We start from the raw sequence: 24,422 nt of genomic DNA, 5'->3' as shown, positions 1-24,422 counted from the left end.
GCAAGATCAACTGTTAATAGGAAAAAGGCTGGCATGGAGATACCTCTTGGGTCTCCTCACAACCAAGAATGTGAATTCTGAAACATTCATGAATGATACCATTTTGAATATCTGATTCTTTATTAGGACTAATGATGTAATACATAGTAGCCAAATGAAGTGTTGCTGAGAAGTCATGTAACAAAAATGGTGGAATTACATTTCCATGTGAAGTCTATTTCTGTGCTGGCTGACTCAATGGCTTATCATTCCAGTCCTGGTTAACATAGCTCCATTTTTGTCATCTGAATATTAATTAATTTTAAAAATTGAATTAATTTCAAGACAATTCTGATTTAAACTGTGCCTTATGCTCTACTTGTCTTGTCACTCTTCCCATTCTTCTGTTGCTTTATTTTCTGTTAGCTTCATCTCTAACTTAGACAGTAGCCACAATCCACCATTAGCTTAGGTGGGGATCTCTTCCTGTCAGTTATAAAACTTGTTTTTCATAGATGAAACTTGTATATACATGATTTCTGTTTCAAGTATGGAAACAATTTTCCCTTTGGTTTTGATAGAAGTCACTTAGTACAAAGGTTACTGTTTCACGAAAAACGTAGGGTATCAGTGTTCGTTCTTTATTACTTTCCTGTTTATCATTTTGTCTCTGAGCCTGTGCAAAGTGCATTTCCCCTAACTCTGAGTTACTGTAACCCCCATTGAGTGTTGGGGTTCAGGGTTTTAATGTAGGCTTGAGCTCCAAAATCCATTTTTACCCTTTCCTGATGAAAGAATCCTCAAGAAATATTTCTTAACTCCCAACTAACAAGTAATATCGGATAAGCAAAATTATCTGTTTAGCAGCAATGTCAATTACTATTTCTCATCCTAACCTATTTCACATACTTATTGTGAGGATAAAATGGAGAAACAATGTACAGCTCCTTGGAGAAGGCATGGGATATAAATGTAATAAACAAGTTCGAACCAAAATTCATATTTGACTATATTCCATTTTAAGGAGTATCAAGTGTACAGGAAGTTATGAATACAGTGCCTTGCAAAAGTAATCAGACCCCTGACCAATGCTCTCATGTTACTGAATTACAAATGATACATTGTAATTTCGTTCTGTATGATATTTTATTTTGAAACACTGAAACTCAAAATCAATTATTGTAAGGTGATACTGTATTGGTTTTATGTTGGGAAATGTTTGTAAGAAGCATAAAAAACTGGAACATTTTGCTTGCGTAAGTATTCAACCCCTGTGCTTTGGAAGCTCCCACTTTACACAGATGAAAGAAATTGCCCTATCGAGGACACAGTTACCTTACCATTGGCCACCACCTGTGAACCATTAAAGTTGCTGTCACATTATCAGGATAAAAACTCCACTGTTGAAGGATCATGGGTCAGGCTGTGGATCTGAAGGAAAATGAAGACCAAAGAGCATTCTACAGAAGTGAGAGATAATGTAATACAAATACAACAGTGAAGTATGGTGGTGGCAGCATCATGCTGTGGGGATGTTTCTCATCAGCAGGGACTGGGCATCTTGTTAAAACTGAAGGAAGAATGGATGGAGCAAAATGCAGGGAAATACTGCAAGAGAACCTGTTTCAGTCCACTAAAAAACTGAAGCTTGGGAGGAAAGTTCACTTTTCAGCAGGACAATGATCCCAAGCACAAGACCAAAGCAACATTGGAGTGGCTCAAGAACAAACATGTGAATGTCCTACAGTGGCCCAGCCAAAGTCCTGATATCAATCCCATCGAGAATCTGTGGTGCACTTTGAAAAATGCAGTCCACAACCAACATCCAAATAACCTAACGACCTGGAGCAAATCTGCCAAAGAGAATGGGCCAAAATTCCTCCATCACTGTGTGCAAAGCTGGTACATACCTATCCCAAAAGACTTAAAGCTGTTATTGCTGTGAAAGGTGGCACTACCAAATATTAATGTGTGTGGGTTGAATACAGTTCACTCTGTGACCTCAATATTTTCCCATTTCATTCTGTTGCATGTGTAGACCAGGTCTAAATTATGTGCAAAAGAAAATGTGCAGCAGAGGCTGAAAATCTTACACCCTTGGGCAGAACCTCTTGAATAAAAGTAAATGTTTGAGACTGTAGCGGAAGCTTACAGGATATTCTGCCTCGGCTGGTAAACCACTTTCTTCATGTGGAAAGAAAGGGTATAAAACTGTATAAATATAATTACAATCAGGAACCCAGTCTACTCCTGTGAGGTGTACTGGCCTAGAGAGATGGATTTGGCGTGTACGCAATGAATCAGAAAAGCAGAGATTCATACAGAATAAAAATATACTGTTTATGCAGATACAGATTGCACAGGCCAAGTCAATGTGCATATAGTTATATACACGTAGAGTCTGTTTCAATGTCCTGATTAATATGTATAGGGAATAATGCAAGCCCTACTTGGCTAAGAACTTGCATTCACCACAGATACGTTGTCTGAACAGTGCTAATGTTGCATGAGATGCTTTTGTATCCATTTTTTTTCAACAATGAACAGAAATCAACAAGACTTTTAGTTCTAAAAAACAAGACTTTTAGTTTTAAAAAGCTGAATTAAAACTGAAATAATCAGAGGCTTGGAGGAAAAACTATAGATCGGAAATTAGCACTAGTAGATAAGGGTCTTGGTATTATTTAGATGGATAAAATACATATTACTCTGTTTTTCCTTTGAAATAATAGAAGAGCATTGTCACGTTGTTACTTGGGTTGTAATGGCTGCTTTGCTGGTCACAGCAACACGTATGGGCTGGATTTGTTTGCTTCCTATTGGCACTTAACTTACTGTGCAAGTGTATGCATATTTGTTCAGAAGTCCCATTGATTAATTTCAGTGAGATATCTGAGTAAGCATGCATACAATTACATGGTAACATAGTCAAGCCAGGAGGTATTACAGATGTTTTAGCCCTTTTTACTTGACAAAAGATTCAGATGGTCAAACATAGCTTAAATCAAAAGAAAAAAACCCCAGAATTTCTTCACATTCTAGCTCCTACTATTCCTTCAAGTGATCTCAGCCCTTTTACAGAGTTTATATGTCTATATACATGAGATATACACCCCACTGAACTCAACAGGGCTTACCTTGGAGTAGCTATGGATTATATATCATCTTGTGGGAGCAATTCCATCCTGGAATGTGGTTTGTAATTCATTTAATAATAAGTAAATGAATATTATCACGACATCACACACTTTAAAGCTTTAGGTTGGCTGCTCCCTATGACACCATCTAAGACAAGGATTAGACTGTTTCATCCTGTGAGCTTTTTGTTAGTCAAATTTAAAAAAAAAATCCTGGTGAAGTGTTTTGCAGTATTCTCTAGATAGAGTTGCTTCGTATAACCGGCCACTTAACATGAAAATTCAGGACTGCTTATTTTGAGAAAATATTGCCTATATGTATAAAACCATTTCTCTCATTCTTCCCGAGTAATAAAAAGATGACTGCCTTTAGAAAGTAGTCTTTGGTCTGCAGGCTTTCTCAAGTACATGCAGGACCTCTTCCCTCCTTCAGACTCCATCTAGTGGCGCTTTAAAAATTAATTCGCAGAAAAGATGAGGGAAGGGAAAGAAAGCTTGAAAGTAATACTGTACTGGAACATTACGGTTATGCACTTGGTCAATGGCTCTCTCTGGTATGGAGAGAAACTTTCCACCAACACAAGTGTTATTTATTATATTAAATATCCATAGCAACAGTTTGAAATGGAACATAATAAAATTGTGCCTTTATCCATTTATCCAACTGTACCATTGTGTTGCATGATAGACAGATAATATAAATGTTTTGTTTTCCAAAGCATCAGTGTTCACTGTGTACACCACAATGTCTTTCTTGGTACTGTAGGTCAAGCTACAGTGGAAACACCAGCTGATGGAGGAAGTGCTTATCAGAAGAGATGTTACCATTCAAAGACAGCAGTAGCTGTCATTGTAACATAATCCAGGAATCCTCATACTGTGTGGAGTGGGCCCTTATGAAGGTGGGTGAGGGAGTACAAAACACCTGAAGCAGGGCACAATGTCCTAGGACAGCCTTTCCCAACTAGTGGGCCACCAGATGTTGTTGGACCACAACTCCCATCTTTCCTGGCCATTGGCAATGCTGGCTGAGGCTGATGGGAGCTGTGATCCAACAACATCTGGAGGCACACTGGTTGGGAAAGGCTGGTCTAGGGTCCGATTACTTTTGCGAGGCACTGTATGTTCCATTTCATGATTCAAGGATGGCATGTAGCTTGTGAGTGGAAGGTTACCAGGTGGGCCAGTGTTTCTGTGTATTCTTGAAATGAGCAGGGTTGGTCCTAGCTATCTTTCTGTCTCAGGGGGAACAGCTAATCCTCCCATCTCCTCAAACAGTGCATAGTACCCAGGGCCAGTTGTTATTTTGGCACAAGAGGAAACCCCCCCAACAAATTCCTCTTCTAGTTGGTTGGCCGGGGGGGGGGGGCAGCAGCAACAATAGACTAAAAATTTGCTGCCATGTCATGACACTCAATATCTTCACTCTTCCTAATAGTGGGGTTGTCACGGCAGCATTCCCCTTAATCAGACTATTCTGAATTAAGATTCCCACTATTTAGAAAAAAATACTGAGTACCATTTGAATTGATTGCCACTTTATTTTGTTGAGTTAATGCATTATATTCCTGAGTAATGACTAATCTTTTTTCTGGAGAGAGGCCTTCTCAAACTTCTATGTATCTGACAATGTCATTCCCTTGTATCTTTTAGCTCTTCACGCTTGGCAAGAGAGCTAATGACCAAAACCAACCTATAATAATAAATAATATTTTATTTCTGAGTCTCTTATCTGGCCGGGTTAACGGCCACTCTATATTGGCTCCAACCTATAAGGGAGCCTGGAAAGTCAAGGAGAACATGTAGGTGAAAACAGACACAGAGAATATGACTTTATTGGGCTGCTAGATAGCTCAGCAACCAATGGGACACATACTCGGCCACTTACTTGCAGCAAAAATCTCTTATGCAGCCTGTAAGTTAGTTCCTTTCAAAGCTTCCCCCAGTGTGCCAAAGTAACTGTGTCCCAAGAAGCCTATGGTCATTGATGAATGTTGCTGGTGTGCAGGAGAATACTAGCACTCCATTTATTGGATATGGGCTTGCTAGTGAAAAAAACGCTTTAGCTTTAAAGTAGCACTATTGTATCAGTTTACCATGAGTCAAACACTCCAGAGAGCTAAGATGTTTTTAATTAGTGTGGAAGGGCTGCTTTCCCAGCAGTGAATGAGGCAGCCTGTTCACAGAGAAGCCCCATATGTTCACTGAGGGTTATCTGGTCTAAATCCTTCATAGAAGGAAAGAAACACACACTGCTGGACCAAAGCATAGGTCCATGTAGTCCGGCATCCTGCTTACACAGTTGTTATCTAGATACCTGCAAGAAATTCAGGAAACAGCTCTTCTCTAGTTGCTTCCAGCAGCAGTACTATGGTGCGTCTTTGAAGAAGGAGGATCCATTTATCTCCCATACCACAGCTAATGACAAATGAGTCCTCCATGAATTTGTCTAATCTGTTTTAAACACATTTAGGCTAGTGGCCATCTTGTGGCAGTGAGATAAATAAAAGCTAGAACATTTGAAACAATTTTATTACATTCACATTTGTATAAAAATTTGCTCAATTAATTTTAAACCTGGTGTAAAAGACTTACAGTAGGAAGTTCCTAATGAAAAGATGCATAATTTAAAAATATCAAAATTACACCTTTCATTGTTCTGAGAGGTGACTTGTTTTCCATCAAATAAACAAATTCAAATTTACTATTACACATTAAATTTCCTTTTTAAAATTACAATTACAAAAGTACACTAACAACAGCCAAACTGCCTAGTTTAATATCATAAACATGCAAATAGTTTAATACTTGAAGTTGGGCCATAAATCTAGATAGATTTAAAATAGCAGCTTTTAAATTCCTGTACAATTCAGCTCTATTCATCTGTAAAAGCTGAATATATAACATCTTAAACCCTAAACTTTGAAAAAATAAATCTTTAGCTATATACTGTAATCACAGGCAGTTATTTACATGCTTTTAAAATAATTGATTTTGAAGAATGAAAACCCAAATATTAACACTATATATTAACACTATATTTGATCTACCCTAAAACTATTATTTGCCTCAACTTTAAAATATAGCCACATGCCTCAGGTTAATGGCATAAGCTTTGCTATATTATGTGTGCTCTTTGAAGACAACCTTTCACTGGGTTTAACTAATCAAGAAATATTTATTTATTAAATTTCTTAGACGCCTACTACTAAAAATAGTCTCAAGGCGACTTACAGTATAAAAGTACTATAAAATATATATTACTTGTATGCTGTACTTCCCAGTGGGATATACATAAGCTAAATCAACAGTGAAGTACTTGCAGCTTTTGCCTGTAGCTTGTGCAACCTGAGGAGACAGAGGCCGGCTCTCTTGAGTAGCCTCTCCTTGTGAAGAGAATAGAGGCAGTTCTCATCATTTAGACTAGGCAAATATATACAGCTTAAAATTTGACAGCCTTGGCATTTTTTTCTATCAAATTTTGTAAAGAATATGAATACTGTACAAAATTGTTTTTCCTGTAAGAAAGAGTAAATATATTTCTATACAGAAAAGAGTGCACTTTTTCTTTTTAAAAAAACAATTCCACACAGTTCGAGGTGAGACTCTTAAGAGACAGTAACATGTAAAGCTTTAAAGGCACAATCAGAGGAAAGCGAGTGCTACATCTGCTATACTTTTCAAGTGTTCTTATTCTAAGCCAAAGCCTTCCGCATTTGAAATTCCAATTGTCAACTTTTGCTTCAGCTCCTTTTTGGTCTTGTAAGGAGGCAGGCAGAGCTGATTGAAGCAAGTGTGGGCAACAGGTAACCTAAAAATATTGTAAGAGAACATACACATTTTTAGTAAGAAGCAATTATACTGACTAAATTAAACCATTGCTGCAATCCAGTGCTCCATGTGTGCAAGAATGTATGCATGTGCTGGGAGTTGACTGGATTTCATTCTTTCAGAGGGGCTAAATTTTTGCTCAAAGGAATTCATACAAATCAGCTCTCTTCACTGGAATTGGGATACAGCTATTCTAGGCAGAAGGAACTCCATGCATTAGGAACTGAAAGTGAATATTATAGGCTGACACAATTATAGTTGTGACCCTAAGCTAATGGTAAATCAGCTGAATTGCACTCTGCCATTGTAATGAGAAATTGTGTGGGGGAGGGTTCTACGGCTTATAGTTAGAAAGTGGTTCAACGGACTGATTTGAAGCTTGGCCGTGTAGGAGAGGTACATTTGAGGATGGTCCATACCAAATTTGGGATAGAAATGATAATAAATGGCTTGTTTCAAATGAGTTAAATGTTTGATGAGAGACTCTGGAAAGTTAACAGGTTGTGGGTGGTTTTTTTGGTTACTCATAGCTTAACTGATTTCCTAATTCAGTTCCAATAGGTGAAGCAGCACAGTCACTGTATGTGAAATTTGGAATAGCCTAGTCCAGAGGTGTGAGCTCAGTACAGGGTCATCATTATGATGCAATCAGCCATCTACTCTTCCAATGGACATAATGCTAGCCCATGGTTTAGTGTAGGGGTGGGGAACTGGATTTAACTGGTGGGCCAGATCGTTATCTCCCCACCTCTCACAGGCCAAGTTTGACAGGTGGGCAGATGTCAGGTAATGATGACAGGTGATCTTTTTGCCAGCATGGGTGGATCTCCAGAAGCTTCTTTCAAAGCACTACCTTGAACAGTGCTTTGAAAGGGACTTCTGAAGATCCAACAATCAGCTGGTTGTCTGGCCTTCAGAAGCCCCCTTCCAAGCACTATCTTGCCCAGTGCTCTGCATAAGCCTTTGCATATGGGTTTGCAGGCATCACCAATCAGCTGATGTCAGATGTAGGTCAGGTGGCCATGGACTGGCCAAAATGGTCTCATCAGCCAAATGAGGCAGCCTGGCAGGCTTAACTAGGACTGTGGGCTGGAGGTTCTGCACTCCTGGTTTAGTGCTATATGGACAAGCATGAACAAGGCTGAACAAAGCATTGGACTTGGGTACTCCCTTCTTCTTTCTCCTCTTCCCACACAGCCAGGAGGACTTTGGCAGAATTTAGTTTCACTTTTAGTAGAATCTCAGCTTAGCATTATGTTCATATCAGGGATCCTGTTTAAAATAAACTCCGCTAAGTTTCATAACTGGCCAGCTTAAAATGGATTAATTTTAATAAGGATATGGGCCTCAGCAAACAGGCAGCTTCAAAATTATTACTCATGTTATCAGGCTTTAATGTGTTAAATCAACTGTGTCTTCTTACAACTTTTATTTCCGGGAAACCAAGTTACATACTTTTTTATAAATAAATTTTAGTTCCTTGTTTTTGGCAAACCATATGAAATTAGTATTAATGAAAGAATGTATTATCTACCTATTTATTTAAGAGGTATATCCCATCTTTCAGAAGGATTCCCTCCCAAGGTGGCAAACAAAAACATATAAACTAAGCATACAACAATATATAAATGAATGGAATGGACTGCCTTCAAGTCGATTCCGACTTATGCCGACCCTACGAATAGGGTTTTCATGGTAAGCGGTATTCAGAGGGGGTTTATCATTGCCTTCCTCTGAGGCTGTGACTGGCCCAAGGTCACCCAGTGAGCTTCATGGCTGTGTGGGGATTAGAAACCTGGTCTCCCAGGCCATACACCAACACCTTAACCTCAATATACAACATTAAAACGGCCAGCATATTAAAACAATTAGGCCAGTACAGCCATAACACACAATATAATCAGAATAAAAACAAGAACACAAATCCAGCAGCCTACTTAAAATCATTCCAAAAGAGCAGCAGAAACAATTTTTTCTTAAAGGCCAACTTAATGACCAGCAGAGATGGGATCAGTCTGATCTCACTTGGAATAGAGTTCCACATGTGTAGGGCCACCACTGAGAAGGCCTGCCAATGTATTTAAAGTCAGAATAATGAGAATGGAAACAAAAGTTACCAATTTGTGGATGCTTCACTCTTTGAAATCTTGAAATTCAGGTCAGCCATTCCTCCTACGGGTACTCTGTCACTTCCTGTTGCAAAATGCAGGAGCTTTTTTTGAAGCTCAAGAGGAAATTCAAGTACTACTTCCCAGAAATACCTATAATAAATATGCATGAAATCCAGTTTAATTCCCACTGAATTGGTCCCTATTGCAATTCTATATAAATAAGCATTAAGAATCAAAGAAAAAATATGTCTACCGGACAGTAAGATCAGTTTTCTGGTAGCCATCATATTGCGTGTGCCTCTGGAGAGCATGCATATCCAGTTCAGGACTTCCACAAACTAGAATTTCAACCTCTTCAGGACGAAGCAGCTGCCAAATCATTGAATTTAAGAGGTAGATCACACAAACTTGTTAAATACTGAAGAACTGGATTTAAACTAATTTAGTCCCACATACTACTATGGACTTAAATCATGTCCAGAGGATCAGAGTTATATTACTAAGGTGCAATACTAACCCTATTGTTATTGTTCTGTACAAAACAAAAGTAAAGAGGAGCATCAATATAAAGGGCAGTACTTCCCACAATGATCTTTCTATTTATTGCTTATGTATCCCACCCCGTTTCCCAGGTGTTTAGAGCAGTAATTTAGCCTGAGTTTCCTATGTCACAGTCTGAGATGAACTATTCAGGTGCTACACCATGCTGGCTTGTATAGAATTATTTTTTTTAAAAATACAACCATTCATTTATTAAATAGTAGTATCTTTTAGAAAATCATATTATTCTTAGGAAGGCCAGATCCCTTCCTAGAAACGGTGCCTATATCTTTAAAAATGCTAAGGGCTCCAAAGAACGTGCAGCTGCTAAACCTTCCACCTATTTCTCTGGGGGTTCCTTTACCCAATCTTATCCCTACTCTCAAAATGAGTTGAAATTTGGAGGTTGGGAGAAAAGAGACTGCTGAAGTGGAAAAACAACAAAGTGAGAACTCAGTGAGCACACCAAGCCTCTTCACATGTGGCTTGACATGCAATTATCAACTAGTCATTTGTCAGTATAGGCACTATATCATCACTACTTGTTCTTTTGTGGGCACAACGCTTTTCAAAGAAGTTTGCCTATGCACATATTACACAATCTCTAGAGAATTCATTAAATTCCTCCAACTTCTTGTTAAAGAAACCTTTCAAAGACGTTTCACTTTTTATTCTTACCATTAATGCATATGAAGCGCACACGCTATGAAATCCATAATAAAATGCTGCAAACTGTTTGTAGATTGATTTGTTGAGAAGGAAGTCTACATAAAACTGCACATACTCTGAAAAGAAAAGAGTTTTCATTTCCTTTTGCCACACATTAATCCTTGATTTTTATTACATTGTATCTCCAACTACACTACACTAAGAACATTTAGAGTTACTATATTATATATTATAACCTGATGTATTTTTACAAACCAGCTAAACAAAACAAAAACAACCTTAACATTTGTAAGTTTAATTATGCAGCCAATTTACCTTTTCTATTCTGATTGGTAACTGGGATCTTATCACCACCAGGCTTTAGGTTGTAACATTTTATGACTCCAAATTCTTCTTGAAATACCTGATTAGAAATAACAACATTAGTGTGGTGTAGCAGTTAGTGTATCAGACAAAGACTTGGGAGACTGAGGTTCAAATCACCACTTGGTCATGAGGGTCACTGGGTGGCTTTGGTTGAGTTAATCTCTCTCAGCCTAACCTCATAGGCTTGTTTTAGAGAAAAAATGAGGAGAGAAGTATTGTGTACATTGCCTTGATTCCTTGGCAGGAAAGGCAGGATATAAATGAAACAAATATTTCTGTATATACAACATACATTATTTATGTGTTATTTTGTGAGAACATCCAGGACCAATAAGTCATTGACCCATGAGAGACATCTCAGTAGTTCTAGCAGAAGCTTAAAATCACTACACATGAACAAAAGATGAGGAACTCTCTGTGTCTACCCTTAAGGTAAACTCATGACTGAAGATAAAAGCTGTCCCTGCTTTTAAATAGACACATTATTTACCAGCCCCAGCATCCATGGTCTAGAGAACAGGAGAATGGAACTTATAACCCTCTAGATTTTGCTGGACTACAACTCCCATCATTCCTGACCACAAGTCATGCTGGCTGGGATTGGGATTGGAATCCAACAACATCTTGAGGGGTCACAGGTTCCCCATCCTTGATATAGGCTATCGTTACTGACCTTGGTTCACCTGGATCCCATATTTGCTCCTCATCCTCAAAAAGACATCTCAGCTACAACTTCTGACCACACTGATTGTGCTTTGCTCCCACCCCCAACTTTGTTCTGAGTCTTAGTGCCACTGGCAACTGTAAGCCAAATGGACCACCTATGACCTGACTCTGAATCCCTAAATCAGGAATGGGCAACCTGTGACTCTCTAAATGTTGTTGGAGTTTCGCTCCTATCAGCCCCAGCCAGTGTAGCCAATGGTTCAAAATGATGGGAGTTGTAGCTCAATATAATCTAGAGGGTCACAGGTTCCCCATCCCTGCTCTAGGCTATCAGTGTCCTAGACACATTCTTTTACCTTTTGGACATCTGTTTTGTAATCTGAGAAGTATATCTAAGTCCAGAACCTTTGACACTTGGGGTATAGTGTGTACAAGTGTACATAATTTGAGCAGTGAGCCTTCCGTGGAAGCAAATCACCCATTTTGTTCAGAACATCTCTGATCTTCTCTACCAGATTTGAAGAGCTCTGAGCCACTCATGAAGAGCTCAGCCGTGAGTAGGATGAGGCAACTAAAAATTCTTTGAATATGGCCTCCAAGGCTGAATAAAACATGAAGCAGTTTGGGTTGCTTGGGTTGGACAGGGCAGAAAGGGACTCAAGAATAATGTAGCAGTCTTAGGGCCATGTGGATTTCTGGCCACCAACAGGAAAGGGGGAGGCTCTCCTTCAACTTACACACCTAACTATGCAGTTAAAGAGCTACCTGTACCCCAATTAAGGAGAGAGTAGGCAGGAGAGCCTATAGGGTTTACTCAAGTGTTTTTGGAAGTAGTCCTATCCTAATCCTGAGCCCTGGGAGAGCAGATATCTTCCTTCTATTGGACACCCATGGTAAAAAAGTGAAAAAATATTTCTGGGGGAGAAAGAGAGAGCAGTGAAGGAGATGAACACTCAAAAGAGTAAGACCCCTCTTAAGACTGGCCTGCTGTCACAATCTCAAACTTCACTCCCCTACCATTAAAGGAAGAATGAAGAAGCCTAAAAAAAGTACAAGAGCTTCAGTAATCACATGAGTTACAGAGACAGATAAACATACTGGAGATGATGGGGGGGGGCATGTTCTCCAGTCTGCTAAGGGCTACAATAAATTAATTGGCTATCTCTGGGCAGGGATATAACCAATAATATGGCTATCCACCGAGAAAGAATGAAAAAGGTAAATGCTGTAAAAGCACTTGCTGGTATTTGAGATATCAGAGATTTATTTTAAATGAAGTTACAAATTTCCAGAATTATTTTTCTTAAGCTAATTTTCACTTTAATTTTGTTAGAAACAGGACATAGAAAGACTTACCAATCTAGGCAAATACATTCTATTTTACAATAACTGTGTATCTATTGTACCTGGAAGGTTGAATAAAAGTCTTCTTCAACATTTCCTTCATAGGATAGAAGCTCATTTAGTCCATGAGCCAGTTCCTGTAAGCAGAAGAGTTTGTAATATTTGTAATACACAGGATGTCCTTGCTTTCTGTAATGTTCCACACCTGAATGTTAAAATGTTGTATGTGTTTGTATTATGTTATATATGGTGATTTCTTATATTAGAATGATTAAGGTATGTAGTGAGTCTTGGGAGGGGGGAATGAGTGAGATAGAAAGTTGGTGTAGGGTGGTTTATGATTGGCTGAGTGAATGGTTGAGAGTTTGTATTTGAGTGTTTGGCAGTTGAACAGCAGATAGGGCTTGACTTTTGAAGAGAGAAGATGGGAAGAGTGGTTGTAGTGTGGGTAGAGAGGCAGGTCATTATTGGTGGTTACTGAGCAATTTAATTAGTGTACTTCATTAAGGACGTTTATTTGTAACCACACACTTAAGAACTTCAACATAAAGTATTCTTGTTTATATCTAAATCTGTTATTTAACAAATCACTGTGGTTTAAAACACACCTGGTTATTGGCCAGATACTATAATACATATAAGGACAGGTAAAAAAAATAAACAAGGGTTGTGAAGCAGCATCAAACGGTGGCAGCGAAATTACCTCAGAGTTACAGTAACAGTTTATGGAAGCAAACCCATAGCTGTGATCTTACGAAAGGATACAAAGAAGCGCAGGGGGGTGAGGCTTGCCTATAAACCTGGTGGATATAGTAAGGGCTAAGGAAATAAAGCAGCATTGCTATATAAAAGTGTATTTGGGGAAAATAAATAACGTGCCCATCATCTACTACAGACAAGATGGTGGTGGTTGAGGGGAGGCACAATACTTTCACCTAAATCTCAATTCATGAAATATAGGAGATCAATTGGGAAGACATCTCATTCTACAGAAACCAAATTATACTCATATTGCATCAGATGTGATGGAAACAGACATGTATAAATACTGCTTTCCCCTTTAAAACACATGCTAGCAGGGCCCAATCCTTTTCTAGTTCCTACTTCTATGTATTTTAAAAGGGGGAAAGTGGTAACTTACATTTGTGTGTATCCTTCACAACTGATAATGTATGCTTGTATTTTGTACTCATGTTCCTGTACCCCACAGCCAAAAATGTTCTGTGAAAAGGTGCCCTGTAATCTCTCCCATCTATTTTCTCTGTTCCACTGCAGAACCAGATGAAGGGTAGGTTGACTGAACTAGAAGTGAAACCCTCAGTTTGTATTTTCTTGATGCTTTGAATTTCAATCTCAGCATAGAGCTTCTTTCGCCATCATGGTAATATAGAAATATGGGAATAAAAGAGGAACTAAAGATAACTTGACTCCTGGATACATATTTAAATGCTGTTTTCAGACAATCATATATATATGAAAATGAACCACCGCTCAGTAAGCTTTGAAAAGCCCATACTGTAATATAAAAGTTTCATCATCGTGAATGTGTCACCTGTTTTTTGTCTGAGGAAGTACTAGCACATTTTATTCTTGGTAAAAAGCACATTCACAATAAAAAATTCAGAAAGCGTAGGGTCAACACACATCTCCTGCTGGCTGCTTTCTTCAGCTGCTCACAATAGCTCCATGCTTGTGGCAATGGGTGATTTTAATGGTGTATCACAATTAAGATGCCATTTGGCTCACAACTACAAAACTTCCAACCACGGCTGAGGGCTAAATTGCAGCTTTGGCATATGATCACATTCACATAGCCCATTCACGATAAACATAAAGCTACCACAACTGACACAGGCATTGGGCCTCACAGTGTTTTTTCCCAATGGCAACCAGGAACTTATCTATGCTTGCAGAATATTATTATTATTATTATTATTATTATTTATTACATTTGTATACCGCCCCATAGCCGAAGCTCTCTGGGTGGTTTACAAAAACGTTAAAAACAAATATACACATTTAAAAACACTTCTTAAAAAAAAACCAATGTAAAAACACATGCTAAAATGCCTGGGAGAAGAGGAAAGTCTTGACCTGGCGCCGAAAAGATAACAGTGTTGGCACCAGGCGCACCTCATCACAATATAAGCTGTATTTACCACCATATAACTAAAAGCTGAAAATACCCTGTCAAAACTGAAGGTAAAGAATATAAACTGTGGTTGGAAGGTTATGAAAGCCTAGAAAATAGTAAGACAAGAATTACTATTTTAAAGTATTATTTTAAGGTAATGTTTTATACCTACCGGCATAACTTGACATATGTCATCAATAGTAACACTACTAATTCCTACAGGTGCATTCTGGTCACATGGTACAATAGGAGGACTAAGTAGCTTTTTGTAGCAGCATGGTGGAAATCGAATATCCAGTGTGATACTGTTATAGACAGCTAGTCCCATTAGCTACACGCTGGATGTTAAGTTGAAAATCTTACTGTTGTCACAAAGTATTAGAGCAGTTTTAGTGATATGTGAATAAACAAGTTTAAAGATTACTTGTAAATAATATTAACACTTAATGCTGATAAAAATTTATTACAATGACATTCCTTAGGAATTCATAATACAATGTTCTATAACAGCTGATCAACAGAAAAGTGTATCAATAAACCACTGAATTTTCAGTTTCAGAGCTTAAAAAATGTAAGAAATGAGTACAAATAACATGCAAAAATTAAGTTCTAATGTATAGTCTACAGCAGCCTTTCCCAACCAGTGTGCCTCCAGATGTTGCTGGACCACAATTCCCATCTTTCCTAACCATTGCCAATGCTGGCTGAGGCTGATGGGAGTTGTGGTCCAACAACATCTGGAGGCTCACTGGTTGGGAAAGGCTGGTCTACAGGAAGTATAGATATTTGATAAATTCAACCTTGCAATTTGCTACTTACTTGGAGGTAGATGACAATCGGCTTAGCTAAGTATTTCAGAAGCAAAGTGCATTTATCTCTCTTTCTGCAGCAAGTATGACTATTCCTTATGGAAGAACTGGTTCTGGTTCCTGGAAGACTGCAATGTTCACACTAGGTCCACCTTGTCTACCTGTATCAGGACTTCATGGCTGCCATGACAGTCATAGGACTGTTGTGGGTCAACACATGTGGCAGTTCATTCTCTCTATCTGATTTTTCCTATGGAGCAGATTGGGAGTGAACGTGGTAGGAGGGTAAGATTACCCTATTGTCATAGATGGATCACTCACTGACAAGGCTGGGACTGGTGATGGGAGACCCCCCCTACAGGGGTGGGGGTGGAGCTATTAAAAAGGGCCACTTATAGAATCCTGAATGCTTTCAAGGATTTCCAGTTGGCATGCCTGGTGCTGCTGTTGAGGCTCTGATCTCACTGTGGAACAGTGATATGGGAAGGACAGCAACATGATTGCCCCCCTCTCCAGCACTGTGAAGCTTGCAAGACTTCCTGGTTTTCTGGGGAGTACCGCACAATGAAGCAGGCCAGCCAATGGTTGGAGTGCAGATGGTGCAAAATCTCACAGTGAATACAACTGAACACATGTAAAACACATAATCATTCCTACAGTGTGTCAGTGGTAGCAACAAAGAAATCATACATCTGCAATATCTTAAAAAGCAATTCCAAGAGGCAGATTGGGATAAGGTCTCTACTTAAAAGGCTTGTTGAAAGAGGAAGGTCTTCAGTAGGCACTGAAAAGATAACAGAGATGGTGCCTGTCTAATATTTAAGGGGATGGAATTCCAAAGGGTAGTTGCTACAACACTAACAGTCCACTTCATGTGTTGTGTGGAATGGACCTTCAGATAAGATGGTGTCTGCAGGAGGCAGACTTGGGGTGATATTCAATACTAGTTTACCCAGAGTAGACCACTGAAGTTAAAAGGCATAATTAACGTAGGTTCATTAATTTCCATAGGTCTACTCTGAGTAGCACTTAGTTGAATACAACCCTTGAAAAGCCAATAGAGTCCATTTATTCCTGTTCTCTGGTTCTTGCTGTTGAACTAGTTACCGATCCATAAATGGGCCTGTCCTCTAACCTCATGATTGCTAAGCCTATTCAGGGGTTTTTGGTCCAAATCTTTAGTCCAAGCTTATTAAAAGTCCAGGTACCCTCTGAACTAGGCCACAGGTAATGGTAAAGCATAGTCAGAACCAAACTATAGCTTACCATAAATGAGCGTTGTTACTCAATTGCACTTGCTCAAGTCTGCCTGTTTCTTGAAGAAATGAGCCACAAGGCTTTGCTTAGTGCTACTTGCAAACCAGTGCTCATGGTTTATTTCTCTCCACAGCACTGAAAATATTTGTTCTTGGCTTACTGCTAGTGGTTTGGGAAAAACAAACCACAACTACTGGTTTGCACATACCATTAAGACTAGTCTTATGCCTTGTTTGTCCTGGAAAATGGTAGGGTGGCGTGGGTGCAGCTGAGCTATGTACGCCAGCATGCTGTTCATTCAAGATAAGCCATGATTTATTTCTGACCATGGCATACCCTTATGTGCAAAAAGACCATTTTTGGATTATCCTTATTTACATGCTTATTGGCACTGACAGCCTAGTGATGTAATCCTGATCTATTAAAAATAATGGGAATTCCAACACTGACATCAGTGCAATACAAACTGTATCCTAGATTTTTTATTGATTGTGTAGTTCAAGTATGAAAGCAGACAAATCAATGACATTCTTTTTCTCACACAAATATTTCTATGTTGATATTCACTATACATAAACCATAAAAGAAAAAGAAAATTACTACTACTGTTACTACTATGAAAGGATAATAAAACAATAAAAATAATTCATTAATAAAAATAATTCATTAAATAGTTCAAATATACTTGACAAGATTAATCTACTGTGTACATAGCACCTTCTACTGGGCAGGAAAGGATACAGCACCAACCAATCGGAATTCAGAGTAATTATCACAGTTGAAGCTGCTAAACCAATGACAGTTAGAGTCCTTGTTGTATGTAAACATGCCTGCAGAAGAGAACAAATATTTTTTATAAAAAGTTCTACCACTTCTGCCCAAATTTAATGTGATCCAGCTATAGTCAAGAGTTACTGAAGCCCTGTTGATTTCAAATGGACTTATAAATATGCATCTTTGACCAGATTCTGCTTCCAAATGTATTTGAATGCTTGCTTTCACTGACTGCATGCCTGTGTCATCTGAACATTAGAAAGCAAATTACATAAAACAATTTCAGATACTGTCTTCCACTTTCATATAATTACTTCTCATTGTTATTAAAATAAATAGCAAATACCATTTTATTTCAAAATAGGAAGTTGAACTGTAGAAACGAGCACAACAAATTTAACAAATAATGAAGTTATCAGCAACATTCTAATTTAATTTTTATTTATTTGAGGTATTTTATGCTTTTTTTTTTTACCTAGACAAATCCATAGTGGCTTACAAAAGGATGATAAAGAATATCAGTAACATTCAAGAAAAATAAATACAAAATAAAAAACTATATACATGTATACATTATTAATAAACGGCACATTTATACACGCTAGTGTTTATGTTGGACTTTAACACAATTTCACAATTCAATAGATTCCAAACCCCCTCTATAATAAAACAATTTTACACAGAATCTGAATGCTAGTTGAGGGGAAGCAAAGCAAGCCTACATGGAGACTGGGTTCCATAACTTCAGTACAGCCACTGAAAAAGATCTGTCCTGCATTATCATCCTCCGTATGTCCCACAGTGGAGAAACACAGAGCAGGGCCTAAGTGTGCAGGCAGGTTTCTATGGGAAGAGGAGATCTATGAGATCCCAGATGAATGAAGTAGGATTAATGCATCGGAGGGGTTAATCTAGTTCTAAATCTTCTCAAGATCAACCTAGCTTTGCATTTATTAATTCTTGTATAAGTACTAGAAAAGCTTTAATTTAAATACTCACCATAGTCTGGATGAAAAATCTGTCTAATTAGAAGAAGAAACCATTCTTTTGTTAGGCCACCCATATCAAGGCCAGCTTCTCCTACAAATGTAACTTTCAATTTCTTTTTCAAATCTGCTCTCTTCCTCGTCAGCTGTTTAAAAGAACATATACAGAAATTAGTAAGAAGAAACAAAACCATGATTTTCTTTTAGTATTTCTGGAGAACAAAACATTTAACATGTAACATTAGTTTAATGTGCAAGTTAAGCACACATAAATGCATCTAGTTAGCATTAGAAGAATCAATAACTATGGAACCACATTTTCTTCTCATCCTGAATCATTGGAAAATATTTGAATGTTATAGGAACAAGCTCTGTGGTGTCGTGTCCTTAGAAAGGCAAGAGAGTGGAGCTAGAAACAGTCTGTACATTTTCATAGTGTTTCTCTTGTGGGGTTCACAGTGTAATTTCCAAATGGAAAGAAATTTTCTTGCCACTGCCTGGCTGCAGTGATAGTGTATTAAAGCATTTGTCACAGCTGAATGCACAGTATGGTAATCATTTGTGAGTCAGATCCTATGCATTAAATTAAGAAAAGACCTCTGCCAATACTTTGTTTTGCAAAACTGCAAACACGTATTATTATTTTTTAACTACTTATAATTTCACCTTCAACAAAGTTCCCAGGGGAGCTTCCAGAAAGACTATAAAAAGTTTTTAAAATATAGCATAAAATAACAGCAGTAACAATGACAGATCTATAAAAGCAGCATAAATTCCTTTGATGGAAATGAAAGTTCATTTAGAACCAAAAACATATTTAAAGGCCTGGAAAAATAAGGAAGTCATCCCTGCCACCAAAGACACATCAGGATAGGCACATGTCAAGCCTCTCTGAGTATATTAATAATACTAAAATTTCCAGTGCAGTTTGATCTCTTATTCCAATATTTTAACAAAATGAGAATGGTCCCTTGGACCCACCTGAAGGGTGATTTTCACAGGTACGCCTGCCATCAGATTGGGTAGTACTGCCGAAGGCAAGAATGCACTAGAGTTAAAACCTGGGGCTCGAGCCCCTCCCACTCCAGTCTTCATGATGACAAGTCCGAAGTGGTAAATCTGAAAGTAACCAAAGGGCAAAAGCCCCAGCAGCAAAGAAAATATACATAGCAAATATCATAGAACTTGCAACATGAGAATAGGTTTTAACTAAAGAAAATCAGACAGAGCACGAAACATATAGGTTGAACTATATACAAAATACTGAACGAATTTCCCCAGAAATCCATCACAAGGGAGGGACGTGATGGCAGGCGTACCTGTGAAAATCTCCCTTCAGGTGGGTCCAAGGGACCATTTTCCACAGGTAGCCTGCCATCAGATTGGGATGTACCAACGTAGCCCCCTAATAGGGAGGGATTCCTAGGGAGTTACAAATCAGAAATAACGTGTTGCAGGACACGTCTCCCGAAAGAGGCGTCAGCTGAAGCATAGCGATCAATCTTATAATGCTTCACAAAGGAGTTAGGGGTAGGCCATACCGCCGCCCTGCATATGTCTGTAAGAGGAGCATTAGTTAGGAAAGCCGCCGTAGTGGGAGCAGACCTGGTCGAATGAGCTGTGATATTAGATGGCACTGGCAAATTAAGTGACTGATATGCAAGAGAAATACAGGCTCGAAGCCAACAGGACAAAGTGGATTTGGACACCTTTTTTCCCAAAGATCTCGGATGGAAGGATACAAATAATGCGTCTGTCTGTCGAATGTCCTGGGTGCGAGAGAGGTAAACTTTGAGCGCTCTCCTAACATTCAGTGAATGCCAGGCCTTTTCGAGGGGTGGACCGGCTTTGGACAAAAGGATGGAAGTACAATGTCCTGGCTACTGTGGAAGATTGAGTTGACCTTAGGACAGAACGATGGATCCAGCCTCAGGACTACAGAGTCCTTATGGAATACGCAGAGATGACGGGCCGATGACAAGGCCTGTAACTCCGAAATCCGCCTCGCGGAAGTGATAGCCACGAGGAAAAGGACTTTAAAAGACAACAGTCTTAGAGGCACTGAGGCAAGAGGCTCAAATGGAGGTCGCTGTAATGCCTGCAAAACTTTGGAGAGGTTCCAGGATGGAAAGTGATGACGTACCGCTGGAGAGAGGTGGGTAGCTCCTCTTAAGAAGCGTTTGATGAGCGGGTGAGTGCCCAGGGGTGCTGCCGATGAAGAAACAGACAGAATTGAGGAGATGGTGGAGGCCTGTCTACGCAGGGTGTTCGGTCTGAGTCCCAATGTCATGCCTCTGTGTAGGAACTGTAGAACGTGCTGTACAGTGGCTTGGGGTGCTGAAAAACCTTTAGAAGTGCACCAGCTGGAAAAAGTACGCCAAGTACTCTGATAGATTCGAGTAGTTGACGGTCGCCTTGACGCTAAAATAGTGTTTATGACCCCTTGAGAAAGACCAGCAGAGATCAACTGTGTCCGCTCAAAAGCCAGGCTGTCAGGCTGAGCCAGTTCGGGTCCGGATGCCAAACTGGACCTTGGGAGAGAAGATCCGGCCTGATTGGGAGGGTCCAAGGATCCGCCATTGACATCGAGAGGAGGTCCGAGAACCAGGGTCTGCGAGGCCAATAAGGTGCTATGAGTAAAATCCGTGTCCGTTCGAGTCGGAGTTTTGTCAATGTCCTGCCTATGAGGGATATAGGCGGGAAGGCATACAGGAGCCCGTCTGGCCATGGTGTCGTCAGAGCATCCACTGCTTCCGCCATTGGCTCTAGGTACCTTGAGAAGTAACGAGGCAGTTGGCAGTTGTGGCTGGAGGCGAAGAGATCCAGTGAGAGGGGGCCGAACCGCCGATGAAGGAGAGAGAACACAGCCGGATGAAGCTTCCATTCTCCCGGATGGACCTTTTGCCTGCTGAGCCAATTGGCCGTAACGTTTAGAGTTCCGCTGAGGTGTTCTGCTCGTAATGACAGGAGGTGGAACTCGGCCCAGTCGAAGATTCGTGTCGTTTCCTCCTGCAGAGCCCTGGACTTTGTGCCCCCGTCTGTTGATGTGAGATTTCACGCAAACATTGTCCGTCCGAATGAGGATATGTTGTAGAGCGAATAGTGGCTGGAAGTGTCTCAGAGCCAGATGAGCAGCTCTGAACTCCAGCCAGTTGATGTTCTGACTTAGGTCCTGGGTTGACCACACGCCTTGGACAAAGGTGGAGTTGCAATGGGCTCCCCAGCCGGACAGACTGGCATCCGTGGTGATTAGGACTCTGGTTGGGTCCCGAAACAGTGTCCCCTTGGTGAGGGAAGTTGTGGATACCCACCAGCGGAATGATTGCTTCAGAGATTGGCCCAGCGGAATTACGCGATGGTTGGACCTGGAGATGTCCGCTTGAAAAGGTAGGAGAGCCCATTGTAAAGGTCTGGAATGATGTCGGGCCCACGGAACGATGTGGATGGAGGAGATCATTGCCCCGAGAAACTGGGCCAGAAACATGACATCTGCTGTGGGGCGATGTAGAAGTAAGGTTGCCATGGCTGTGATGGAAGCAATATGGTCTGGGGACAGAAAGAACATGGCTAGGGATGTGTCCAGTATTGCTCCTAAGTGCTGGAGGCGCTGAGTTGGTTGTAGATGACTTTTTTCGGCATTGATCAGCCAGCCGTGAGAGTGTAGTGCCTCTAGGGTGAACTGGATCTGCCTGTTGGCCAAGTCCCGGGAGCCTGCTCGGAGGAGGAGGTCGTCGAGATAAGCATAAATATGGACCCCCTGAAGGCGGAGATACGCCAGCATGGTGGCCATCACTTTGGTGAAGACTCGGGGGGCCGAGGAGAGGCTGAATGGAAGGGCCCGGTATTGAAAATGGAGGTGGCCTAGTGCAAATCTCAGGAACTGTCTGTGACCCGGGCAAATTGGGATGTGTAAGTAAGCGTCCTTCAGGTCGATGGATGCGATAAAGTCCCCTTGTTGTAGAGCCTCTACAATAGACGCCAGAGATTCCATCTTGAAGTGGCGGTACTTGACGAAGCGGTTGAGGCCCTTGAGGTCTAAGACCACCCTCCATGAGGAGTCTCGCTTGGGAACCGTAAAGAGGACGGAGTACATGCCTTGTAGCCGTTCGGATGGAGGAACAGGCTCTATAGCAGCTATCTCTAGTAGATGTCGTAGGGTGTCCTGCATGACCTTTTTGCGTGCCCTGGAGACGGGGGAGATGCAAAATTTGTCCGGTGGTGTCCGCCAAAATTCTATATTGTAGCCCTGGGTGAAGAGAAGTCTGACCCAGGAGATGTTTGTCAAGTTTAGCCAGATGCTGGAGAAGAAGGAGAGTCTGCCTCCAATGGGGATGGAGTCAGAACTGCCTGCGCTGACGGGTTCCTCTGCCATATGCCTGCCTGCTCTGGTATTGGCCCCTGTATTGTGAGCGTTGTCTGGGCAGGGTGCCTTGGAGGGACGGAAATTTGTAGGCCTGGTATCCCGTCCTCGTCCACCAGGTCGTCCTCTCCGAAAGGGTTGGAAGGAACGGTAAGGGGTAAACCGTCGCACGGGTCTGCGGTCGTCTCTTTTGGCCATAGCTAGTGCAGGTTTACGATTGTCCTTGGGGTTGACAAGGACTGCTTTGAGTGCGTCCTCTCCGAAGAGCATAGATCCCAAGTATGGAGCTAAGGATAAGTTGGTTCTGGCAGTCGAATCGGCATCCCAATGTTGGAGCCATAGGGTACGACGAGCTACAATTTCGGCCGCAAGCGCGCGTGCACCGTGATGGGAAGCGTCTAACGTGGCGTCGGCCACAAAGGCAGCAGCCTTGTGTATCTTGAGGATATATTTCCTTAGTTTGGCGGGATCTGGGTTGGGGTCGTCAAGGAGATCCTCTAACCACATCATGGAAGCCTGTGAGAAGATAGAGGCGGTAGAAGAGGCCCGGATGGAGTGAGCGGAAGCCTCATGGATCTTACGGAAGACAAAGTCAAGCCTCCTCTCATAGGGGTCCTTGAACAGTGATTCGCCTTCCTTTGGGAGGAGAGACCGGGATACAAGATTGGAAATAGGTTGGTCCACCCCCGGGACGTTCAGAAAGGACATGAATTCTGGGTCAAGGGTATAGAGCTTGTTGGCTAAGGATGAGGAACGACGTGGACGAAGGGGACGGGCCCATTCTTCTCTGGTCAGTTTTTTAATGGGGTCTGGTACGGAAATGAAGTGCTGCACTGATCTGGGGGACTTGAGAACTCTGGCACCCTTGACAGGAGGGACAACCGGTTGTACAAGTTCTGGTTGAATGCCAAGAGTGTCCATGACTCTACGTGACAGATGAGAGAGATCCGCTGGGTCAAATAGGCGATAGGAGATCTCCTCCTCCTGGTCAGATTCCCCACTCCATTCATCCAGGTCAGTCTGAAAAACGTTCATGTAGTCATCAGTCTGAGATTGCTCTACGTCCAGTCTACCCCATACCACCTCATATGGGTTAGGAGAGGGTAGCGGAGCATCAGTATTGTCACCAGGGTGTCTCACAGAGCTGGGCTGTCGCGAGGTTCCGGGCTGAGAAGACAAATGTAGAGAAGGCTGGGGTTGGGATAGGCACCCCAGCAGCTCTCGTAGTTGTTGCAGGAAGACAGGGGTCAACTGTATCCCTGGGAGAGTGGAAGACGGTAGCGCCTGTTCCTGAAGAGGAATTTGAGGCTGCCCAGGCGGAGTTTGAGGAGCTTGACTGGGGAATCCTTCAAACTCTTCCTCTGATGACTCAGAAGGAGACTGGAAAAGTGCAGGAACGGCTGCATGGTGAGGTTTCTCCGGAAGCGAGGGTGATACGTAGCGTGCCTTCTTGGGCGCC

General features: G+C 41.0%; 1 protein-coding gene and 1 long non-coding RNA gene across 3 annotated transcripts in view; one reads left to right on the top strand and one right to left on the bottom strand.

Annotated features, from left to right (window-relative positions):
• LOC133388914 (uncharacterized) overlaps positions 1-24,422 on the top strand; it is a 72,065-nt gene that overhangs the window by 3,797 nt on the left and 43,846 nt on the right. The window lies entirely within an intron of this gene.
• The window catches only part of HECTD2 (HECT domain E3 ubiquitin protein ligase 2), a 68,131-nt gene continuing 49,339 nt past the window's right edge, over positions 5,631-24,422 (bottom strand). For both annotated transcript variants that reach the window (XM_061635472.1, XM_061635473.1), the window contains exons 13-21: positions 18,617-18,749; positions 17,585-17,673; positions 14,950-15,108; positions 12,706-12,780; positions 10,583-10,670; positions 10,277-10,383; positions 9,312-9,427; positions 9,065-9,208; positions 5,631-6,927 (exon numbers count right to left, since the gene is read on the bottom strand). In XM_061635472.1, coding sequence (XP_061491456.1) covers positions 6,807-6,927; positions 9,065-9,208; positions 9,312-9,427; positions 10,277-10,383; positions 10,583-10,670; positions 12,706-12,780; positions 14,950-15,108; positions 17,585-17,673; positions 18,617-18,749 — 1,032 coding nt within the window. In that variant the 3' untranslated portion in view covers positions 5,631-6,806. The remainder of the gene's footprint in view (positions 6,928-9,064; positions 9,209-9,311; positions 9,428-10,276; positions 10,384-10,582; positions 10,671-12,705; positions 12,781-14,949; positions 15,109-17,584; positions 17,674-18,616; positions 18,750-24,422) is intronic.

This window comes from Rhineura floridana, chromosome 7 (assembly GCF_030035675.1).
Source record: "Rhineura floridana isolate rRhiFlo1 chromosome 7, rRhiFlo1.hap2, whole genome shotgun sequence".
NCBI classification, from domain to species: domain Eukaryota; kingdom Metazoa; phylum Chordata; class Lepidosauria; order Squamata; family Rhineuridae; genus Rhineura; species Rhineura floridana.
The sequence above is the reverse complement of the archived record's forward strand: the minus strand, read 5'-3'. Positions and strand labels throughout refer to the sequence as shown.